Source organism: Dermacentor variabilis, chromosome 2, assembly GCF_050947875.1.
Source record: "Dermacentor variabilis isolate Ectoservices chromosome 2, ASM5094787v1, whole genome shotgun sequence".
NCBI lineage: Eukaryota > Metazoa > Arthropoda > Arachnida > Ixodida > Ixodidae > Dermacentor > Dermacentor variabilis.
Genome location: NC_134569.1, coordinates 111,575,418 through 111,593,197, shown reverse-complemented (window position 1 = coordinate 111,593,197; position 17,780 = coordinate 111,575,418). Strand labels below are relative to the sequence as shown.

Genomic DNA, 17,780 nt, shown 5'->3' with positions numbered 1-17,780 from the left:
GTGTATATTGTATGTACTCGTGCAATATGGCCACAGACTTTTCTTTTTTTTTAAGATTTGGGTAACAAAATACTTTTTTTTTTCGTAAATATTTTCGGCGGTACTTGCCTTTATTAAACTACAGTACGCGCTCGTAGTGGCTCTGGCCATTCTTGGCTATTTCCCTAGCGCGTCATCTGCCGGCTGGAATAAATGGTGATGCCCCACAGACCAGAGACGGCAGCCTCTCGGAGGCTGTGCTTTTGCTACCTGGGGCGCCGAAAACTGGACACGGCTGCCTTGTTTTGGCCCCGATTTAAAAAAAGAAGCTTCGGAATTCTCGCACCATACAACAGGTAACACTGCCAACCTTCTCAACAATCAAGGGTGCGGCTTGTACACGGATAATCTTTAAATATATGTTGGGTGCGGTCATTACTCGAGCAGATACGGTAATTTCTACCGAAATAAAAAGAAAGAAAGATGGTACAGGCGTACCTTCGTCTTTCTCTAAAAAAAGATACGGCAAAAACTACCTCACGATGACGGACGACTGTAATGCGCGTATTTAACATTGAAGCAAAACAGCGACACAACCTAGTTGCCGCCATCGAAACGCCTTACGGAGGCGTGTACTGCAGCGGAACTCCTCTTCCGCGATTTCCTAAGAAAATTCGGCGACATCTAGCGGCACCGCCGCGAATTCTGTTCGCGTGGCATTCGAAATGCATGGCGCGCTGATGTGTGCGAGCGCCGAGAAACGCGTCAGGTGGCAACCGGGCTCCTCGCGCTTCTTTCTGGACACGCTGGGCCATCTAGTGGCGCTGCCAAGAAATCCGCGCGTGGACTCCGAGACGAGAAGCGTGGCGCACCGGTGCGTGCGAACGCTATTTGTTCCCTCGCTTGCCGCACACCTGCAGCGGCACATGTCCAGTGCATTCATGGCACAGCTCACTAAAGCATTGGACTGAAAGATTTCTTCAAAAAGTAGCGGCACATACACACGTGCCTGCTAAAAAGTGCCGAGAACAATCCCTTTTTTTTGTCAGGATTCAAAGGGAGTTGATCCGCGTCTGTGGATATACGGCAGATCCATCGCGTCGTCGCTGTTCGGAAAGTTCCCTGGTTTTACCGCGCACGGGTGTGCACCATCTTGGAAAATGCTAAAATTTTATGCAGATCTCACGCACTGTAAGAATCGATGTAAGCGAAGCTTTCTGTGCTGGTTGCTTTGAGTGACGATAATCAGCGGTGATGTTGACGGCGAGTGCTTAATTTCTTCAACGTTTAGTCTAACACGAGAGTGGCGAGTTGATGTTAAACGTTATCTTGCGTGCACCACTGCTGTTTGTTTGCATAGTATACAAAGCACACAGGGAGAGGTGTTTACTTGAGGTGTTGTGCGCCATATTTCATAACCTCTTAGAAGGTTGAGCACTGTCATTGCCTCACATAGCCCATTGCATCATGTCATAAGTATTAAACTTGAATTGGCTTATGGAGCTGTACGTGCCAAAACCACAATCGGATTATGAGGCACGCCGCAGTAGCGGATACCGGATTATTTTTGACACTGTGTTCTTTAACGTGTCCCAAAATCTAAGTGCATGCGCGTTTTCTCCTTCGCCCTCGTCAAGATGCGGCTGCCGCCGTCGGGATCAAATCTGCGACCTCGAGCAATGCCACATCCGCAAAGCTAGTGTTGGGCACAGAAGTGTTCATTTTAGGTGTAGCCGCTTCCGTACTGTCGCCTAGACCCTACGGTATGTTTTAATGCGGTCCTGCTTCTGCACGGCCTGCGTAAGTTGTCGGCTTGATATGTTTGCACGTTTATGTTTCAGAAATAGCATAAACGTAGTGTACTGTACCTTGAACTTCAGTTTGCCCGCAACCGCTGTCGCATTATAGTACTAGCGTTTCCTTGCCTTCTCACGTCACCTTTTCCCCATCCCTTGTATGGGAACTGCCTCTTCTCTCCACTCCTCTCTACAGTTATATCTACGTCCACTCTGCACTCGCAGTTTAGTAGAAAGGTAAGCGCTGCAGTTTCTGCAATGCTTTTGAGGGCGGTCAGGGTTAATTACAGCTGTCAAGAGGCTAATGTGGCGACGCCCAGGGAACTACAGAGGGCACTGTGCACGTTTACGCGGTGGGGGTCCAAACGAGTTTCTCGCGTGGCCTTACCTCTTTACCTCACTCCTGTCGCGCATACACACGCCCTAAGCCACCCCATGACGCGATGTTGGCAGACAGCAGCAGCAACAGCAGCAGCAGTGGGAAATTCGAAGAGTCCCCCCCCCAAAGAAAGCTTCCCTTTAAAAAAAAATACTCCTATTTCCCGTCTTTAGCTTTTCCTTTATTTTGGAGCGGCAGCTGCAACGCACGACACTGCGTAACACCATTTATGCGACGCGCGCTTCGGAGTGCACCAACATGGTGCGCAGCCCGGTCGCCGCCGTTCGGGCACACACCTTATAAGTTGGTGCGTAAAATAGGGTGGAGGGAAGTCGAGGTGTTAAACAATGGAAAAATTCACCGAATATTACGGTGCAAAATTTAAGCGCAGCTGTGCAAGTTTTCATATCGCGATATATTAGCCGGCGCGGACAATGTTTCGTGCGGCACGTTGCAAGCGGAGCGATGTGTGGCGCGACTGCCTCGCTAAAATCGGGAGATCGCGAGAGGCCGCGCGTAGGTGACGCGTGTACGCCATGGAGCTTCATAAACATTTTTCTTTTCTTCCGCTAACACAATTCGTTTGAAAGGAGAAGCTGCACGCTATCCAGGTGGGGAGAAGGACGCCACTTCAACATAAGGCACGTACCCACTCGATCGCCACCGTCGTCAACCATTTCGTCGCTACAAATTGTGCCTTACACATGCACTCAACAGTAGCTTATTCTTCTGCAAAAGCACAAATACTCATCCAGGAAAAAAGTTGTGGCTTCCATAGTAATAAGGAAACTAGAGTGCACTAAACGGAACCACCCCACCGACGGCGCACGCGCTCATACTTGCGGTGTTGTGCAGCGTCTCACTCACCGCATCTGCAAGCTGTCGTAAAGACTCCACGCTTTTAAACGTTAAGAAATGGTGTACTTATTCTATTATCGAATAATAATAGGAAAATTAGAATGTTTAAATAGTTTCCACGTTGTCTTTAACGATGCAGGCGGCAACCTCGCGCATCGCGCATCGCTGTGACGAAAATCGCGCTGCCGCAAAGGCATGTGAAAGCTGTCAGCGAAAATCGCTCTGCGACGTGCGCGGCAGAACGATTCTTTTCCCCCGATCGCGTCATGTGAAACAGCCTAGTCGCGCCATGTGAAACAACCTGTTCACAGCAGCCGCCGCAGACAGACCTCCGTTCATGCAGTGCTTCGTTTCCATACAGCAGGCGCACGCTATTCTGGCGCCATCTCGTAGCCATCGTCACCGCAAAGCCCGTCTTGCGCGACAGTACATTTTCCTTTTCACGCACCATAGCGTTTCACACAATAATTACTAGAGGGAACTCGTGCTAGTGTCTACGGGAGCTCAAATCGGGGCCGTTCAGCCAGCGCTGCGTGTCTTCTCATCCTTGGTCCCTGTCGCATCGTGCTGCTCTGCGTATACTATGAATTATGGGGAGTACATGGATTTGCATAAACAGGCTTCAAGCAGCTCCGCGACTTTATAAATTGGCCTTTTTCAACAAATTAATGAGTATTAAATAAATATTAAAGCTGTCCGACGGCAGGATTCCAGCACAGGAACTCTTGTACAGAGGCCCGATATTGAGACGATTATGCTTATTATGATTATTATGATTATGATTATTATGGAGTAATTGGGTTTCAAACTAAGACAGTCATTTCAGTAAGTGAGTTCTTAGAACTTCTTACGTTCTATTTGAATTCAACCTATGTGGAATGCGATGGACACATGTTTAAAAGAGGGGGAGGGGGGAGGGTTTGCATTGGGTCGTGCCTGGCACCCATACTTAGTGACATTATCTTGGCCCATTATGACAAGGTCATAGAAACCTGTATGTCTGAAGTAAGGATCATCAAAATCTTTATATGTGTTGATGATTACCTAGTCCTGTTTGATTCCACTCATTCTGAAAATGATGTAAAGATTTTTTCTCAATGTCTTGACAGTGTGGTGATAACACATGAAATACTAGTCAATAATTCCATCCAGTTTTTAGACTTCAGAATTTTTTTGTTTGAGAATCATATTTGTTGGGAATATCATCCTCGTAACAATAAGATGCTGCTTTCGCATCATTCATCTCATTCTAAGCTAGTGAAAAGAGCAACCGCTAACCTGTGTTTTGACAATGCGCTCTGGAAATCATGCCCCCATAAAATGTCTAGAAGCCCTGACTTACAAAAAAAGCATCTATCAGAGGCAGGTTACCCCGACCATGTACCTGTTTCAGTAGCAGAAAGTGCATTGAAGAAGTTAAAGAAACAGAATAGCATGCACATGAGCAGTTGTGACAATATGAAAAAGGTAGTTGTGCTGCATTTGCACAATGTGTTACACACACTATAGAAATTTGGATGTAAAGTTAAAGTAGATATAGTATTTTCCACTCCGCAGAAATTTCTCAGGTTATGCAGTGCTACAGATCCGCCGGCCAAAAAAACACACAGGTTGTAAAAATAATCATCGGCCCCCTTTTGTGTCATGCGTAAAGAATGTGATCTATCGCATTACCTTATCGTGTGGGAAGGTTTGCATTGGGCAGTCTAGGATACGCCTGAATGATAGGTTAAGAGAACATAACCAAAAATTGAACCGATACGGGGTGGTCATGTGTGTGTGCACTGCGGTGATTGTGGGCGTAAACCCTTGTTTAAAAAGTGCTCTGTTTTGTATAGAAATGTAGATAAAGTTAAGCAAGAACTTGTTGAAGCTGCTTTGATAGCGAGTACTGCTGATAACTGCATCAGTTCCAATTCAGTTGCTCTGACTACAAGTGAATTTGCATTCCTGGAAGAGGCTGGTTTTCATGTGCAGTGATTGGACCTTTTCGATGTGCGGGCCTACAAATACATATTTTTCTGAAATAAACACTAATTTGAAAGTTAGCGCTCGTCCTTGTTGTCTCGCTCTTGTCCGTGTCTTCCAGCGAGCGCTATGACCCCCATTGCTGTATCTAACCAACTAGCCCAAACAACCATACTTCTAAACTTCAATAAAACCACTGACAATTACTGCTACATCATAGTAATACATATATACAAAATAATAATAAAGCTGAACCTCAACATGCTGAACACAAATGCAACAAATTATCAGATATAATGAATACAGGGAAAACACGGGTAAGGCGGGAGATGGAAATTCAAGACGATGAGCAAAATGAAAAGAAGGTGAAAGCAGGAGCCAACATTTCGACAAGTGGACTTTTCTTCAAGGCAACAAAAGACGGCAAGTACACTTGTCAAAACGTTGGTTCCTGCTTTCACCTTGTTCTTGTTTTGCTCAGATATAATTTAGTCATATAGAATGGTTCTCATTAACATCAGCATGCAGCGAAAGTATTTTTGTGTCAGATGCAACTTTTTTACTATGTTCAACTATACCTCTTATGATGTGCAGAAAGCACTGCAAGACTTCAATGACAAACACAAAAAGTGTAGGAAAAACAACCATGGTCCTCACAGTAGCCAGGTGCCTGCTGGCTGCTGTGGCACCAAGGATGCCTTTATTTTGTGATAGATGGTCAATTATGCTGTGCCAGCTGCTTGAGTAACTGTCTTCGTCGCTTTTCCAGTTCCTCTTCACTGACATCACTGTCTGAAGTCCACTGTTGTGCAAAAACGGTTCAGTCTGAGTACAAATTCACAAGGTACAGCAGCCCGTGACACAATGGACACAATATGTGAGAAAAACAGCAGCATTCAACAAACATTCTTTGCATGAAGCAAAAACGATGTGCCCTCTGCAATAGGTTTCCTCATCACTATCTTAAGCCACATTAACTCTATAATGCAAATCATGTGCTTCTCCCAACATATACCACTAATCAGCGCTCCACACCAACAATGCCCACCATATATACGTATGAATTTCAGCAGCTATTACTCAACCAGATTCTCCGCCACCTCCAGCAGTGTTTTCCACTGATACCCGTCTTGCTCCTCTATTTACAATGAACAGCAGTTATCTTACACATGCATGCCAGATGGTCTGCTCACATATTTGTTTCAATTTCAGCTAAACTGGCAAATCAAATTTGTTTTTCAATCTATGGTGCTATTTATCCTTCAACATTACAAATATCTTCATTTTGCAATTCACTGCAATGGCTTCCATCGAGAATATCATAGGGCATTACGACAAAACACCGGAACATATCCACTAGAATAAAGAACAGGGCAAGTTGACATATAAGACACTTGTTAAAAAAAAAACTGCAAGAAAAGAAACAGACACAACAGTACTCATCTTGTCTGTTCATATACTTTCATTTTCTGTTCTCACTTTTTTTTTTTCTAACATGAAAAGTATCCCACAGGTGCATCTACTCCTAAGCCAATGAAGATATCTTGGCTGCTATGTATTTAACACTAGTATCAGTTTGGCAGTACAGCAAGTTGGGCAGGTTGTTTTCCATTCATGATGAACGAACAGGGCCAGATAAAGGATGAGGAAAAGACGAGTGCTTGGAGCACTTGTCCTGTCGTCAAATTTATCCCAATTAGGAAGTTGTTTCCTGCTCAGTGCACATCATTAGCAAAGCACAAAGAATTTATGAAAAACTCCCTTTCAAGTAGGCCTAGCAACGCACAACTTAGATGTGCCACATCGTTTCTCGGATTACATATAATATACTCGTGTGTGTGCCCTGGTAATAAACTTTACAGCTGCAAGTGCCCTGTCATCCATCTTTCCTACATCTCATCCACATATTTTGGCACGTCAGTATTAATCATGCCTGTCTGTCAAGTTTGACATGTTATGAACATGTAATGTATTCAAAGACTGAAATGCAAACAGCAGAGTGCGTGGTTTTCGCGAAGCCTAGTGAAAAGCAAAGGGCACAAGGATGTATGACCAACTCTGACGTGTCACGAACGCCGCTTGTGATGCATCACGGTTAGTTGTACATCTTTGTGCAAACTACAGAACGCTTAACTGGTAGAAGACACACCTGTCTATGCTTGCTTGTTCAAGTGTATTTGATCTGCAAGTAATCCCATGCATTGTAAGAAGCGCCGTGAGAAGAGGAAAACACACAAATCACCACAGCTACCATCACCACCGACGGCTTCAGCTCGGCCTATGGCGCCAGCCGCAGCAACAGTGGGTGGTTGCAAGTGGCACAGCAGTAGTGCATATGCTGTGCAAACTAGTTTTTGCTGCCACAACACCTGTCGGTACAATTGGCCTTTGTTGGTAAAGCTTGATCCTTGTTACCAGCACCTTGTCAATTCTACATCACCAGCACTAGCAGAGAGAAGCTTTTTTGCCAGCCAGTGAACATTCATGTAAAAGCTCCCTCTCACAGTATGCAGTTAGAGGGTGCCACTTTAAACTGTTAGGTTAGGTTCGTCAATTAGCTGAACCAGTCAAAGAGCAAGAATTGAAGGCAAAATCAAATGCTTACCGTTAGCTACCCTTGAAGCAAAAGAGAGTCAAGGTTAAAGAGAGGATCACCCAATCACCTGACCTGCTCACTCACTTTTTGGTCCAACTCGCCTTCCTCACGTGCACTCCCGCTGCGCCGATTGCGGCCACCCGCTGTCGCTGCGGCTGGTGCAGGTGCTGTAGGCTGAGCTGGGGCTGCAGGTGGTGGTGGCTGTGGTGATCTGCGCGTTTTCTTTTTTTCGCGACGCTCAGATTCTGAATCAGACGAGGCCTGCACATGCATAACATGTTGAGGGTACAGCGCCATGCGATGATGACACCAGGAAAATGAAGGAGGCACACCAAACTCAAAGGCGCGCTGCTTTTGAGTGACCTTTTTATGCCAACAGAATTACCAAACAATTTGGTGACGATAATGACTACCATGATTCCCAGCTGTCAAATATAGTTCCATCATTTATGTGCACTTGCTATTTAAAGACATCATTGTACAATTTGGTTTATTTGACAGTCATCAGCATAGTTTCAGACAAACCTACAAGGAACCCAGCAAATTCACGATGACAGAGCACTCTGATGTTGCTTGTCTATCTTGTACCAGTATCTGATGGCATCCATGTCACTGCTGGTGTACGCAGGAACAATATTATTAGTAGATTGCAACAAGTGGAAAAGGAAATAGATGCAGAAAGAATATAAGACACAGCATAGCACAGCAGTGGCCTAGTGGTTGACCATCTACCTCATATGCTTAGGTACTGTGTTTGAATACCAGCACCACCGGAAAACTCATCGGTTTTTATAATGGGGAGAGATGTCCCCCCGGCTTGATGGTCAGCTGCTTGTAGGGGTTCTCATATCAAAAGGGGCCCCTATGGAGATTTCTACGCATGGTCTCTGAGCACCCCTCATCACAGACAGCCCATTTGCAGAGCATCCACTGCGGCTGTGGAAGGCACACTTAAACTGCTGCCAGGTACCTACCGGTAAAATAGGTACAAGTGCACTACCAGCCAGGTGCTTGGCAATGACAAGACCACAACACTTGGAAATTGGTGTATGTCCCCAAACCTAGGGCATCCCTACACATTAGGTGTTTTGGAATTTTGCATGGGAAATTGCCACCACGGTAGCATCCCAGGCCCCACTTTTACAGGGCTGTGTTATGCACGCAGGGTTCAATGCAATTTGCATTGCAGGTAGCTTCTTCATTAGAACAGTTCACCCCTAAAGAAAGCCAAGTGTGAGCTGGGGACGCATGTGCCCATTTGGGCAACCTGTGGCAGCATGGTCTCGAACCTACACCCTTCCACAACTGAGGTGCACACTCAACCATGAGGTTACGGTTGAATGTGTGTCACCGGCGTGCGTCTTCCAGACTTAGCGCAGTTCACCAACATAAGATTAATAGCAACCAGCCCTTTTCATCAATAAGTTGCAAGGCTGTTCTATGAAAAAGAAGAACATGGAACATATAATCTGCCATTCCAAGTTTATGTCTGCACAGTTATGTTAATTTGCACATGGTTTCACATTTTTCTGAACAATTTATTTGATGGTGTGGAGTAGAGGAAGCCTTTTTATTTCTTTTTTGCTTCTACATTGAACATCTCATTTACACATGAAGTGTGCAGGGTGTCAATCCATGTAATATGTACAAACAGAAAAAAGAAGCTTAAATAAGCACTGACATATTTGCTACTGGAGAGAAATACCATATTTACTCGATTCTAACGCGCCCTTGATGTAACGTGCACCCGTTTTCTATGACCAAAAAATGAAAAAATGAAAACCGATTGTAATGCGCACCCGTTTTCCATGACCAAAAAAAAAAAAAAAAGAAGTACAATACTGCGCAACATGTGCTTTCATATAGAAATACTATTCTCTCTCATTTGGAAAAAACAGACTTATTCCCATTACACTAAAATTGCGATGAATAAAAACACAAATGGAAGCGGCATACCTTGCTGCCAAGACTTTCACTGTGTCGGTACGAGTCACGTGGGGCAATAGATATCACTCGTCGTGGCTATCAGACGACTCCTTATCGCTATCAACAGACCAAAGCATTTCATGCTCTGTGCCATCCATGGCATTCGAAATCCTGTTATATTTAAAGGCCTTGTTGACCATGGCAGACGGGATCGTGCACCATGCATCTTTCACCCATCCAGCAAAGTCCTGCAGCGAGGCACGCTTCCCACACAGACCCAAACTGCCGCCAGGTTTCTTTCGCCAAACGTTATCAATCCAGTCGTCAACCAAGCCGGTGGTTATCCCTTTTTCATTTGCGCGCACAATCACACCACTCGGAAACACAATTCCTTTCGGGAGCGTTTTCTGTCTGAAGATACGGGGGAAGCTTGCGCTCATCCGCAGTGCAACAAAGCAGTGCGGTGACTCTAGTTTTTTGTGGCTGGAAGACAAAACGCGCACTTCCTTCGCCCCCTTCTTTTCAACGGTTGTGGTCGCAGGCATGTCAAAGTAGAGCGGCGTCTGATCGGCATTTCCAATTTGTCCATTTCCAATTGTCCAACTGTCCGATTTGCCCAATTTGTCCAATTTGCCATTTCTATGGTGCAAAACGTATCGCTGAAAACTGTGCAATTTCTCTTCATATTCTTTGGGCTATTTTTGGCATATTCCTGTCCGCCTTCGAAGAGAAAAGCCTTTTCTTTTCATAAAATTTGATAGACAGCACCTGCTCGCTTTGAAGTTACTCCGCATTAGCCCTTTCTGTAGGGCTAACTGCATCGCCCGTACTTTGAGCAGATCGGTCGTCACAGGCCTCTGTGCCGCTTGCTGCTCTTGCACGTATTCCGCCAGCAGCTCTTCTATTTCAGCGAAGCGTCTCTACTCCGGTCCACTGAAACCCTTCTTTTAGGCTTTGCTGGCGAAAATATTCTCCTTCTGTTTGCGCTAGTCCCGCACGTAAGTTTCGGGAACTCCGAACGCCCGTGATGCGGCAAAATTTCCATCCATCTCCGCGAACATGACAACTTTTCTTTTAAATGCGGCATCATGATGGACTCGGTGAGTCTTCACAGTCGGCCCTTCCATGCTGATTGAATAAACACAGAAAATGGGAAGACAGGCGGTAGATTAGGTTATGCCAGCGCCTGGTTACACGTACAGCATAGAGGTATGCACATGGAGGAAGCTACGCAAGCTAGGCTAAAAGCGCGTATGAGGCGACCATTTTTCGAATGCCAATGGCAATAACGTAACGCAAATTTAAGGTTGTACTAGATTCTAACGCGCATGCAATTTTCGGACCCGTTCTATCAGGAAAAAGGTGTGCGTTAGATTCGAGTAAATACGGTAAATTACCACACAAGGGCCAGGTCTTATGCATGTGGTAAGCATAAAACCGAATACTGGGGTATTCAAAGTGCTTCCCCTATGAAAAGATATGGAGCATGTAAGAAAATGTATAATAATGGTATACTCACAGAGTACTGCTAAATATTTCCTGTTCTATACACAGGACATATTCAGACATTGCCTTTGCCTTACTAAATTGCAGAGGACAGAAGCATAAAAAGCATCCAATGACAGCAGAACTTGAGGTAATTATTGCTTTTGAAACTGCTCGTTTTTAATAGAACAACTGACACGACAGGAGAAGAGCTCAAGATTGAACCTGCGTACTGAAGTGCCATGTATAAGATGAGGAGCAAGGGTGCATATTATTTATGGTCCATTCATTTTGATCACCTTGTCACACAACTGAAGCTCTGAAGACAAGCTCATAAAAATGTCAAGAGCTTAAATAAGCAGACCACACTTACGCTGCTTCGCCTCTTCTTCTTCCGATCCCGCTTTCTACGTTTTGCTGAATAGTCTGCAAAAAGCAAGAGATCAGTCCCATCTGCCCAACCAACGCACATTCATGCAGAGCACGTAGGTGTGGCACTGCCTGAAGTGGAAGAACTTGTATCAGCCGTCAATGGAGAGCTCACATTTATCTGTGAAACTACACAGACTACAATGCAATTATTTGTCCGAGCAACGCCTTAAACCAGAACTGTTGGTCTAATTGACAAGGTGAACACAGACTGAAGAACAAAGAGTCCCTCTTCATTGTGGTACTTATTAATTATGACTTTTGATACAAATAAAACAGGTAAACTGTACATAACTATAATAGAGGGACCACCTTCTATCATACTAAAGTCTCACCTATTTCAATGAAGAGTTAAGAATAAAACACAGGCATTCAAGTAGAGGTATCTTCATGTCTAACAATAAAATCTGGGGAAAAAATGGTTGCAGCAAGGCTGCCAAGGATAACATGCTAAATATAATAAATTTTTCTAAGGCAAAGCTTCTTGCTAGTATCGTGCTTCAGGAACAGTTAAGCCTAGAGAAGGGGTAAAGAGGCTGCAGAAAAATGCAGGTCCTTACCACTGTCCGAGTCGGATTCGTCGGACTCACTGCGAGACCGTTTCTTTTTTCGACTGCTCCTGTGCCTGGAAGAGCTGTCTGAGTCACTTTCCTGAAGTGAAAAGGAAGTGTGTTAGAACTATATCACTGCCACGCAATGGCACTAAATTTTTTTTTTTTTTACTTTACAATAACCCCACTCCTCACTTAATGCACAGGATAGTCATCTCTTACAATAAAAAACTTATTCAGTATTTATATAAGAGAAAAAAGGTCGAGTGCAAGGAAATATCACTTCATTTAAATTGTTTATAAGCGAGCAGTACACTCAAATCAAAGTATGTAACCCTGACAAAGTCGTAGGTCCACTAATTGCCTAACTTTTTAAGTATGACCCTCTAAATATAGCAACACAGTGGATGATACAGGCACCTGGTGGTAAGCAGATACAACACAGATCCTGCAACTGTACATCTGTCCCGATCTTGCTGTCACAAAGGGATGCCTGTGGGCCCATGCAGTGTCTGCTCTGAACTTCTTGGGTATTGTGTCATTTCTGAGGAGTCATTATAATGGCAGTGTTTCTTGCGAGTATCCTTATAAAAAATGTAGATATTGGCTAGCTTTCTGTGATGCATCTGCTTGTAATTAAAACATGAAATTTTGCAATATGGTTGCTTTTATCTGCACTGTGAAGATCGAGGCTTGTTAAGCAGTCCGAAATTCCATTGCTGTTGGCCTTTAGTGAAAGGTACTCCGTCACACAAAGGTTACAGTACCACTGTCTTAAAAAAAAGCGCATACCGAACGGGACCTTGAGCGCTTCTTGTTCTTTTTTGCCTTCTTGCTGTGCTTTTTCGACCGACTATGGTGGTGGCTGCATGCTTCCTGAAAAACAGTAATGTCTGGAATGACTCTATGCACTCAACATTAACATGTCACACGAGTTGACAATTCAAGCTTAGATGCACAGTACAGCATACAGGATGATTTCAGAGGGGACTCCGCAAGCCCCTTTCCTTGTCACGCCAGGAATAATGCATCACACGGGGGACAACAAAAGCACACTTGACTTCTATTCCAATAATTATCAAGCTTTATATTGATTGCTTTTCTGTGGCCTCACTTATCTGCAACTGAAGAACACAAGAAAGATTCACAGTAAAAAAACAACAGAGAGTAAGAAATTAACCGCTGATATTTCGATAATGAAAGCTGTTCACAATGAATCGGTCTTGAAAAAATTCAAAAAATTTTGGTGGTGCTCTGGAAAAAGAAGTTGGCGCAGAAAGGATTAACACCACAATGTAAAAATGCCACTTCATTTAGGCACAATGACCCTGTAATTATTTGAATGCAGGTACAGCTCTGCGACACTTGCCTCCAGTGTGAGCTGGTACTCCTTGAAGATCCGCATCCGCTCCGACTCTAAGCTCAGATTGATAAAGGCTGGCTCCTTCTCAAACTGTTTCCGCACCTGAGGGACATGCAACATACCATATTGTAAAGCGAGGACAGTGACAAACGATCCTGCACCTACATCGACAACCCCACAATGGACACACCTGCTCCATAAATATATCTTGTAAGAAAACTAAGTAAACCCTAAGACAAGAGTGCTGAACAGCCATATACAGTTGTGAGCAATAAATGAGCACTTGTTGGTTTCAAGCAACCATTGCTCATGATGTGTAGATTCAAATCTAACATGTTGATATGTAACAAGTTGCTCGAATAACTAATTGAATAATTAGCCTCATTAATTACTTTTGTGCACGATGTGTGTTCAACCACTACAACCTCTTGAAAGCAACTTGGGCTTTCCCTTTTGTATTGCTCGAGGGGGTACATGCACAAGGTAGGAGAAATGCATAGTTTCTATTCAAGCACTTATAGCAGGTAAAATTTGCCATGAACGCCTGCAGAACAATAGTGCGTCAATATCTCATTAAACATATCATCCTTTTTTTTTTTTCGAAGCAGAAAACATATTAAATTATACTACAGCAGGGGCATTTTTTTTAGGTATTAACAACCATGTGCAATACAATGAATGCTTTCCATAGCACAGATCTGTATTATTTATGACAGTGAGAAGTGAATACTATTACCAACACAGCCAGTAGTGGGCCCCATTTACCATGAGGCAAAAGTACAGCCCATGGGGAACAAGTAACCAAAAACACCAGCTATACTGCTTCTAAAAATTTTGTTTCTGCATCAACCAGCAAGAATTGCTGCACTTTGAAACATTTGCCATGTCAGCTTTCAGTTTAAAAAAATTAATTAAATCATGGGGTTTTACGTGCCAAAACCACTTTCTGATTATGAGGCACGCTGTAGTGGAGGACTGCGGAAATTTTGACCACCTGCGGTTCTTTAAAGTGCACCTAAATGTAATTATACGGGTGTTTTCGCATTTCGCCCCCATCGAAATGCGGCTGCCGTAGCCGGGATTCGGTCCCGCGACCTCGTGCTCAGCAGCACAACACCCTAGCCACTGAGCAACCACAGCAGGTAAGCTTTCAGTTGGACTTTGTCGGCCACGAAAATAGTAGCACATAAAAAACGGTTGACTATACCAAAAAATATTTACATTCCTTTTTCGCACATAAGGAGCTGCTGCACTTAGTACCCTGTGCATTCAGTAAGACCCAATGAGCAGCGTCACAAAACGAGTGCATTAGGCATTGAGCAGTGAAGTAACAGCCAGTCCCTGTAGGAATGCTATTGGTGGTACTAACAGCGAATTTCTTAATAAATGCTGTATACATATGTTCTCTCACTGCAAGTCAAGCGCTAATTGAAAAAAAATTTTTTTTAATTAATAATAATAATAATAATAATAATAATAATAATAATAATAATAATAATAATAATAATGGAACAACAGAATGTTTCAAAGACAGACAATTTAACAGAACATTAAAAATTTTGAAGATGACGTAAATACAGTAAGACATTCCAGGATAAATCAGTGCAGCTGGGACATGTGAAGTCAATTCACAAAATTGATATTCAATGTTTGCTCTCACAGCATAGACTTTACCCTAACCCCAGGTATACAACCTTTGTCTGTAAAGTTCCGAGACTGAGACCATTAAAAAAATGTGTTTAACATTGAAATCATTTGTACAACACCCCTTCAAAATAGTCTCCCTCGCAGTCTATACACAGCTTCTATCGCTTCTTGAGGTCTTGGAAACAGTTGGAAAACACTTCTTTTGGCAGGACTGTCAGCTCCTTTATCGTGGCGTCTTGAATGGCCTCCATGCCGCCCATCCAGCAGCCTTTTAGGGCACTCTTCACACAAGGAAACAAGAAAAAATCGCATGGGGAGAGGTCAGGTGAGTATGGCAGATGGGGAAGTACAGTAATGCTATGCTTGGCGAGAAATTTTGTCATGCTCAGAGCAGTGTGCCGCCTTGCGTTATCGTGGAGAAGGCTCCATTGTCCAGATGCCCACAAGTCAGGGTGATGGCGTCGCAGTGCATCACGCATGTGTTGGAGCACGCAGATATAAAACTCCCGATTCACCATCTGTCCTTTTGAGACGAACTCATGGCGTATGACGCTTCTGGCATGCAAAAAAAACTATCAGCATCGTCTTTGTTTTGGTCTTCTGTCACCGCACGTTTCTTGATCCCGGAGAGCTTGTGGACCGTCATTCGCCACTCTGCCTCTTTGTTTGAGGATCGTATTGAAAACACCATGTTTCGTCTTCAGCAATGATGCTGTCGATGAATGCAGCATCCTTCTCTGCCTTGGAAAGCAAATCAGCGCTTACTGCTGCGCGCGTGTCCTTCTGGTCCTGTGTGAGGGAGTGCGGCACAAGTCTGGCATTCAGCTTTCGTTTCCCCAAGTTCTTATGCAAAATCTGGTGGCATGTTGTCGTACTAATGTCGAGAACATCCGATAGCATGCAAACTGTAATGGTGCGGTCTTGCTGTATGATCTCCCTGATCCGAGCCACGTTGTTTTCATTCCATGAGGTTGCAGGGCGCCCCAGCCTTGTGTCGTCTTCCACCAACGTTCTCCCCGAAACGAACCTCTTGTGCCACTCGAAAATTCACGCCCACGATAAGGTCTCGTTGCCGTAAGCGCTATGATGGAGCTCATACGTCTGTGTGGCTATCTTGCCAAGCTTCACACAGAATTTTATGTTTACACGCTGTTCGAAGTGGACGTCCATCTCTCCACATTCACTCACAGTAGAATGCGCAGACTAGTGACAACATATTTTTCTACATGTAGCGCCATCTAGTGGCTGCCACAGCAATTAACATAAATAGCTCAGGTTAGCCCGAAATGATGGCGCTACACATATGCACCAGCATTTGTTTCGGGGAATCATTTCTAGATAAGAAAGTAAATCAGACTCGAAACTTTACGAACGAAGGTTGTATTTCTGCAAAGGCTGAAAGTTTCAAGAGTCACACTATTACACAAGGACAATGGTACCATCATAACCATAACTTACCTAATTAATTATGGACATGTGTTGGCAGGTCCAAATTACAACTTCTGAAGGCATTACTTATGGTATCCAGTACAAAGAAAAAGTCGGGACATCTGGCGGTCTTGACTGGGTCAAGTCGGGATGCGGGACATTTGCACAAAAGTTGAGCCTGTCCAGAAAACTTTGGGAAGGTTGGCAATCTTATCATAGCTGTTTTGTCACTTTGCAGCCCGTTTGTAAGACACCTTGTGCCATAGGTTGTGGGTATTCAGGTGCGCCCCAGCACGTTTGTGTGGGCATTCACCTCTTCTGTCATCCCTATGTGTCTCCTTTTGCACTTACGACAGCTTCATGCCGTTACGTTAACTGCCTCCCATCAGCGGCACTCTGCGGGCCAAGCTTCCCCAGCACCGGTCATCCCAGCCCCCCAGTGCCACGGCAGCTGTCATCCCCCCCCCTTTTTGTTTCTCCCCACCTTCCCGTCTGTGAAGTACCTTCCCACCTTCTGTGCTCCCCCTTCCTTTCTTAACAAAAGACCCTTTAAAAGCTGCAACTCCCCCCCCCCCCCCCCCCCAAAGAACAACCCCATGAAGGAGGAGCCGAATGGGCTCCGAAACTTCGGGCTAATAAAATTCAGTTATTTGGTTGGAGTCGGTCTGAAAGTCCTTTTTTCATTTCAGCATACCTTTGCATGAGAAAAAGTAGTATGCATTTGCCAAACATACTTAGCGAAGGACTAAAAACTAGTATATGTCTTGTGTATTGTAACGATAAAAAGTTTGTGTGAGTAACAATAAGATTGGGCTTCTTTCTGTGAACTGTGTGACTATGAGAAAGAAAACGGTCTAGGGCTTACGAAATTACAAGGACAATAAAGCATCCGTTTTTCATTCTCCTTTGTAGAGTGCTTATTTCTTTCTTTATAAGAACACATCAGGAAAGCACAAACTTGCTTACACCATATAGAATGTTGTCATCCTGTAAAGTTAAATAAGAGATAGCACCTCAGCGTACTTTCTTTTTACCTCCCCCCGCTCCAGAATTCATACCTAAGTTTCTTAACACCCTTAGCAAGAATTTAACACTTTTTTTCATCTAACTCAGCAGATGATCACCATTATGTCCTACACCTTGCACCCAATCAAATTTAAGGCATAATAAAACAACAATAGTGCTTATCAGTTATGTGTTTTATCAGCTTTTTTTATTTCAGCCAGACATGTTTCCTTTTATTTATTTATTTGAAATGACAACATAAATAACACGAATGTTAGTGCTGGCATGCCATCAGGTGGTAATAAGCTAGATATGCCAAATACATACAGACAGTTAAATTAATTCACTATAGGATAGGAATAACTTTAAT

At 43.9% G+C, this 17,780-nt stretch overlaps 1 protein-coding gene across 4 annotated transcripts in view; it reads right to left on the bottom strand.

The window, feature by feature from the left end:
* Positions 1–5,610: 5,610 nt before the first annotated feature.
* Positions 5,611–17,780, bottom strand: part of Prp40 (pre-mRNA processing factor 40) — a 72,098-nt gene continuing 59,928 nt past the window's right edge. The window contains exons 18-24 of one of the 4 annotated variants that reach the window (XM_075681731.1): positions 17,372–17,392; positions 13,333–13,432; positions 12,760–12,839; positions 11,977–12,067; positions 11,361–11,413; positions 7,663–7,837; positions 5,611–5,787 (exon numbers count right to left, since the gene is read on the bottom strand). In XM_075681731.1, coding sequence (XP_075537846.1) covers positions 5,699–5,787; positions 7,663–7,837; positions 11,361–11,413; positions 11,977–12,067; positions 12,760–12,839; positions 13,333–13,432; positions 17,372–17,392 — 609 coding nt within the window. In that variant the 3' untranslated portion in view covers positions 5,611–5,698. Of the gene's footprint in view, positions 5,788–7,660; positions 7,838–11,360; positions 11,414–11,976; positions 12,068–12,759; positions 12,840–13,332; positions 13,433–17,371; positions 17,393–17,780 lie in introns of all 4 variants that reach the window. The other 3 variants (XM_075681732.1, XM_075681734.1, XM_075681733.1) reach the window with 3 other exon arrangements.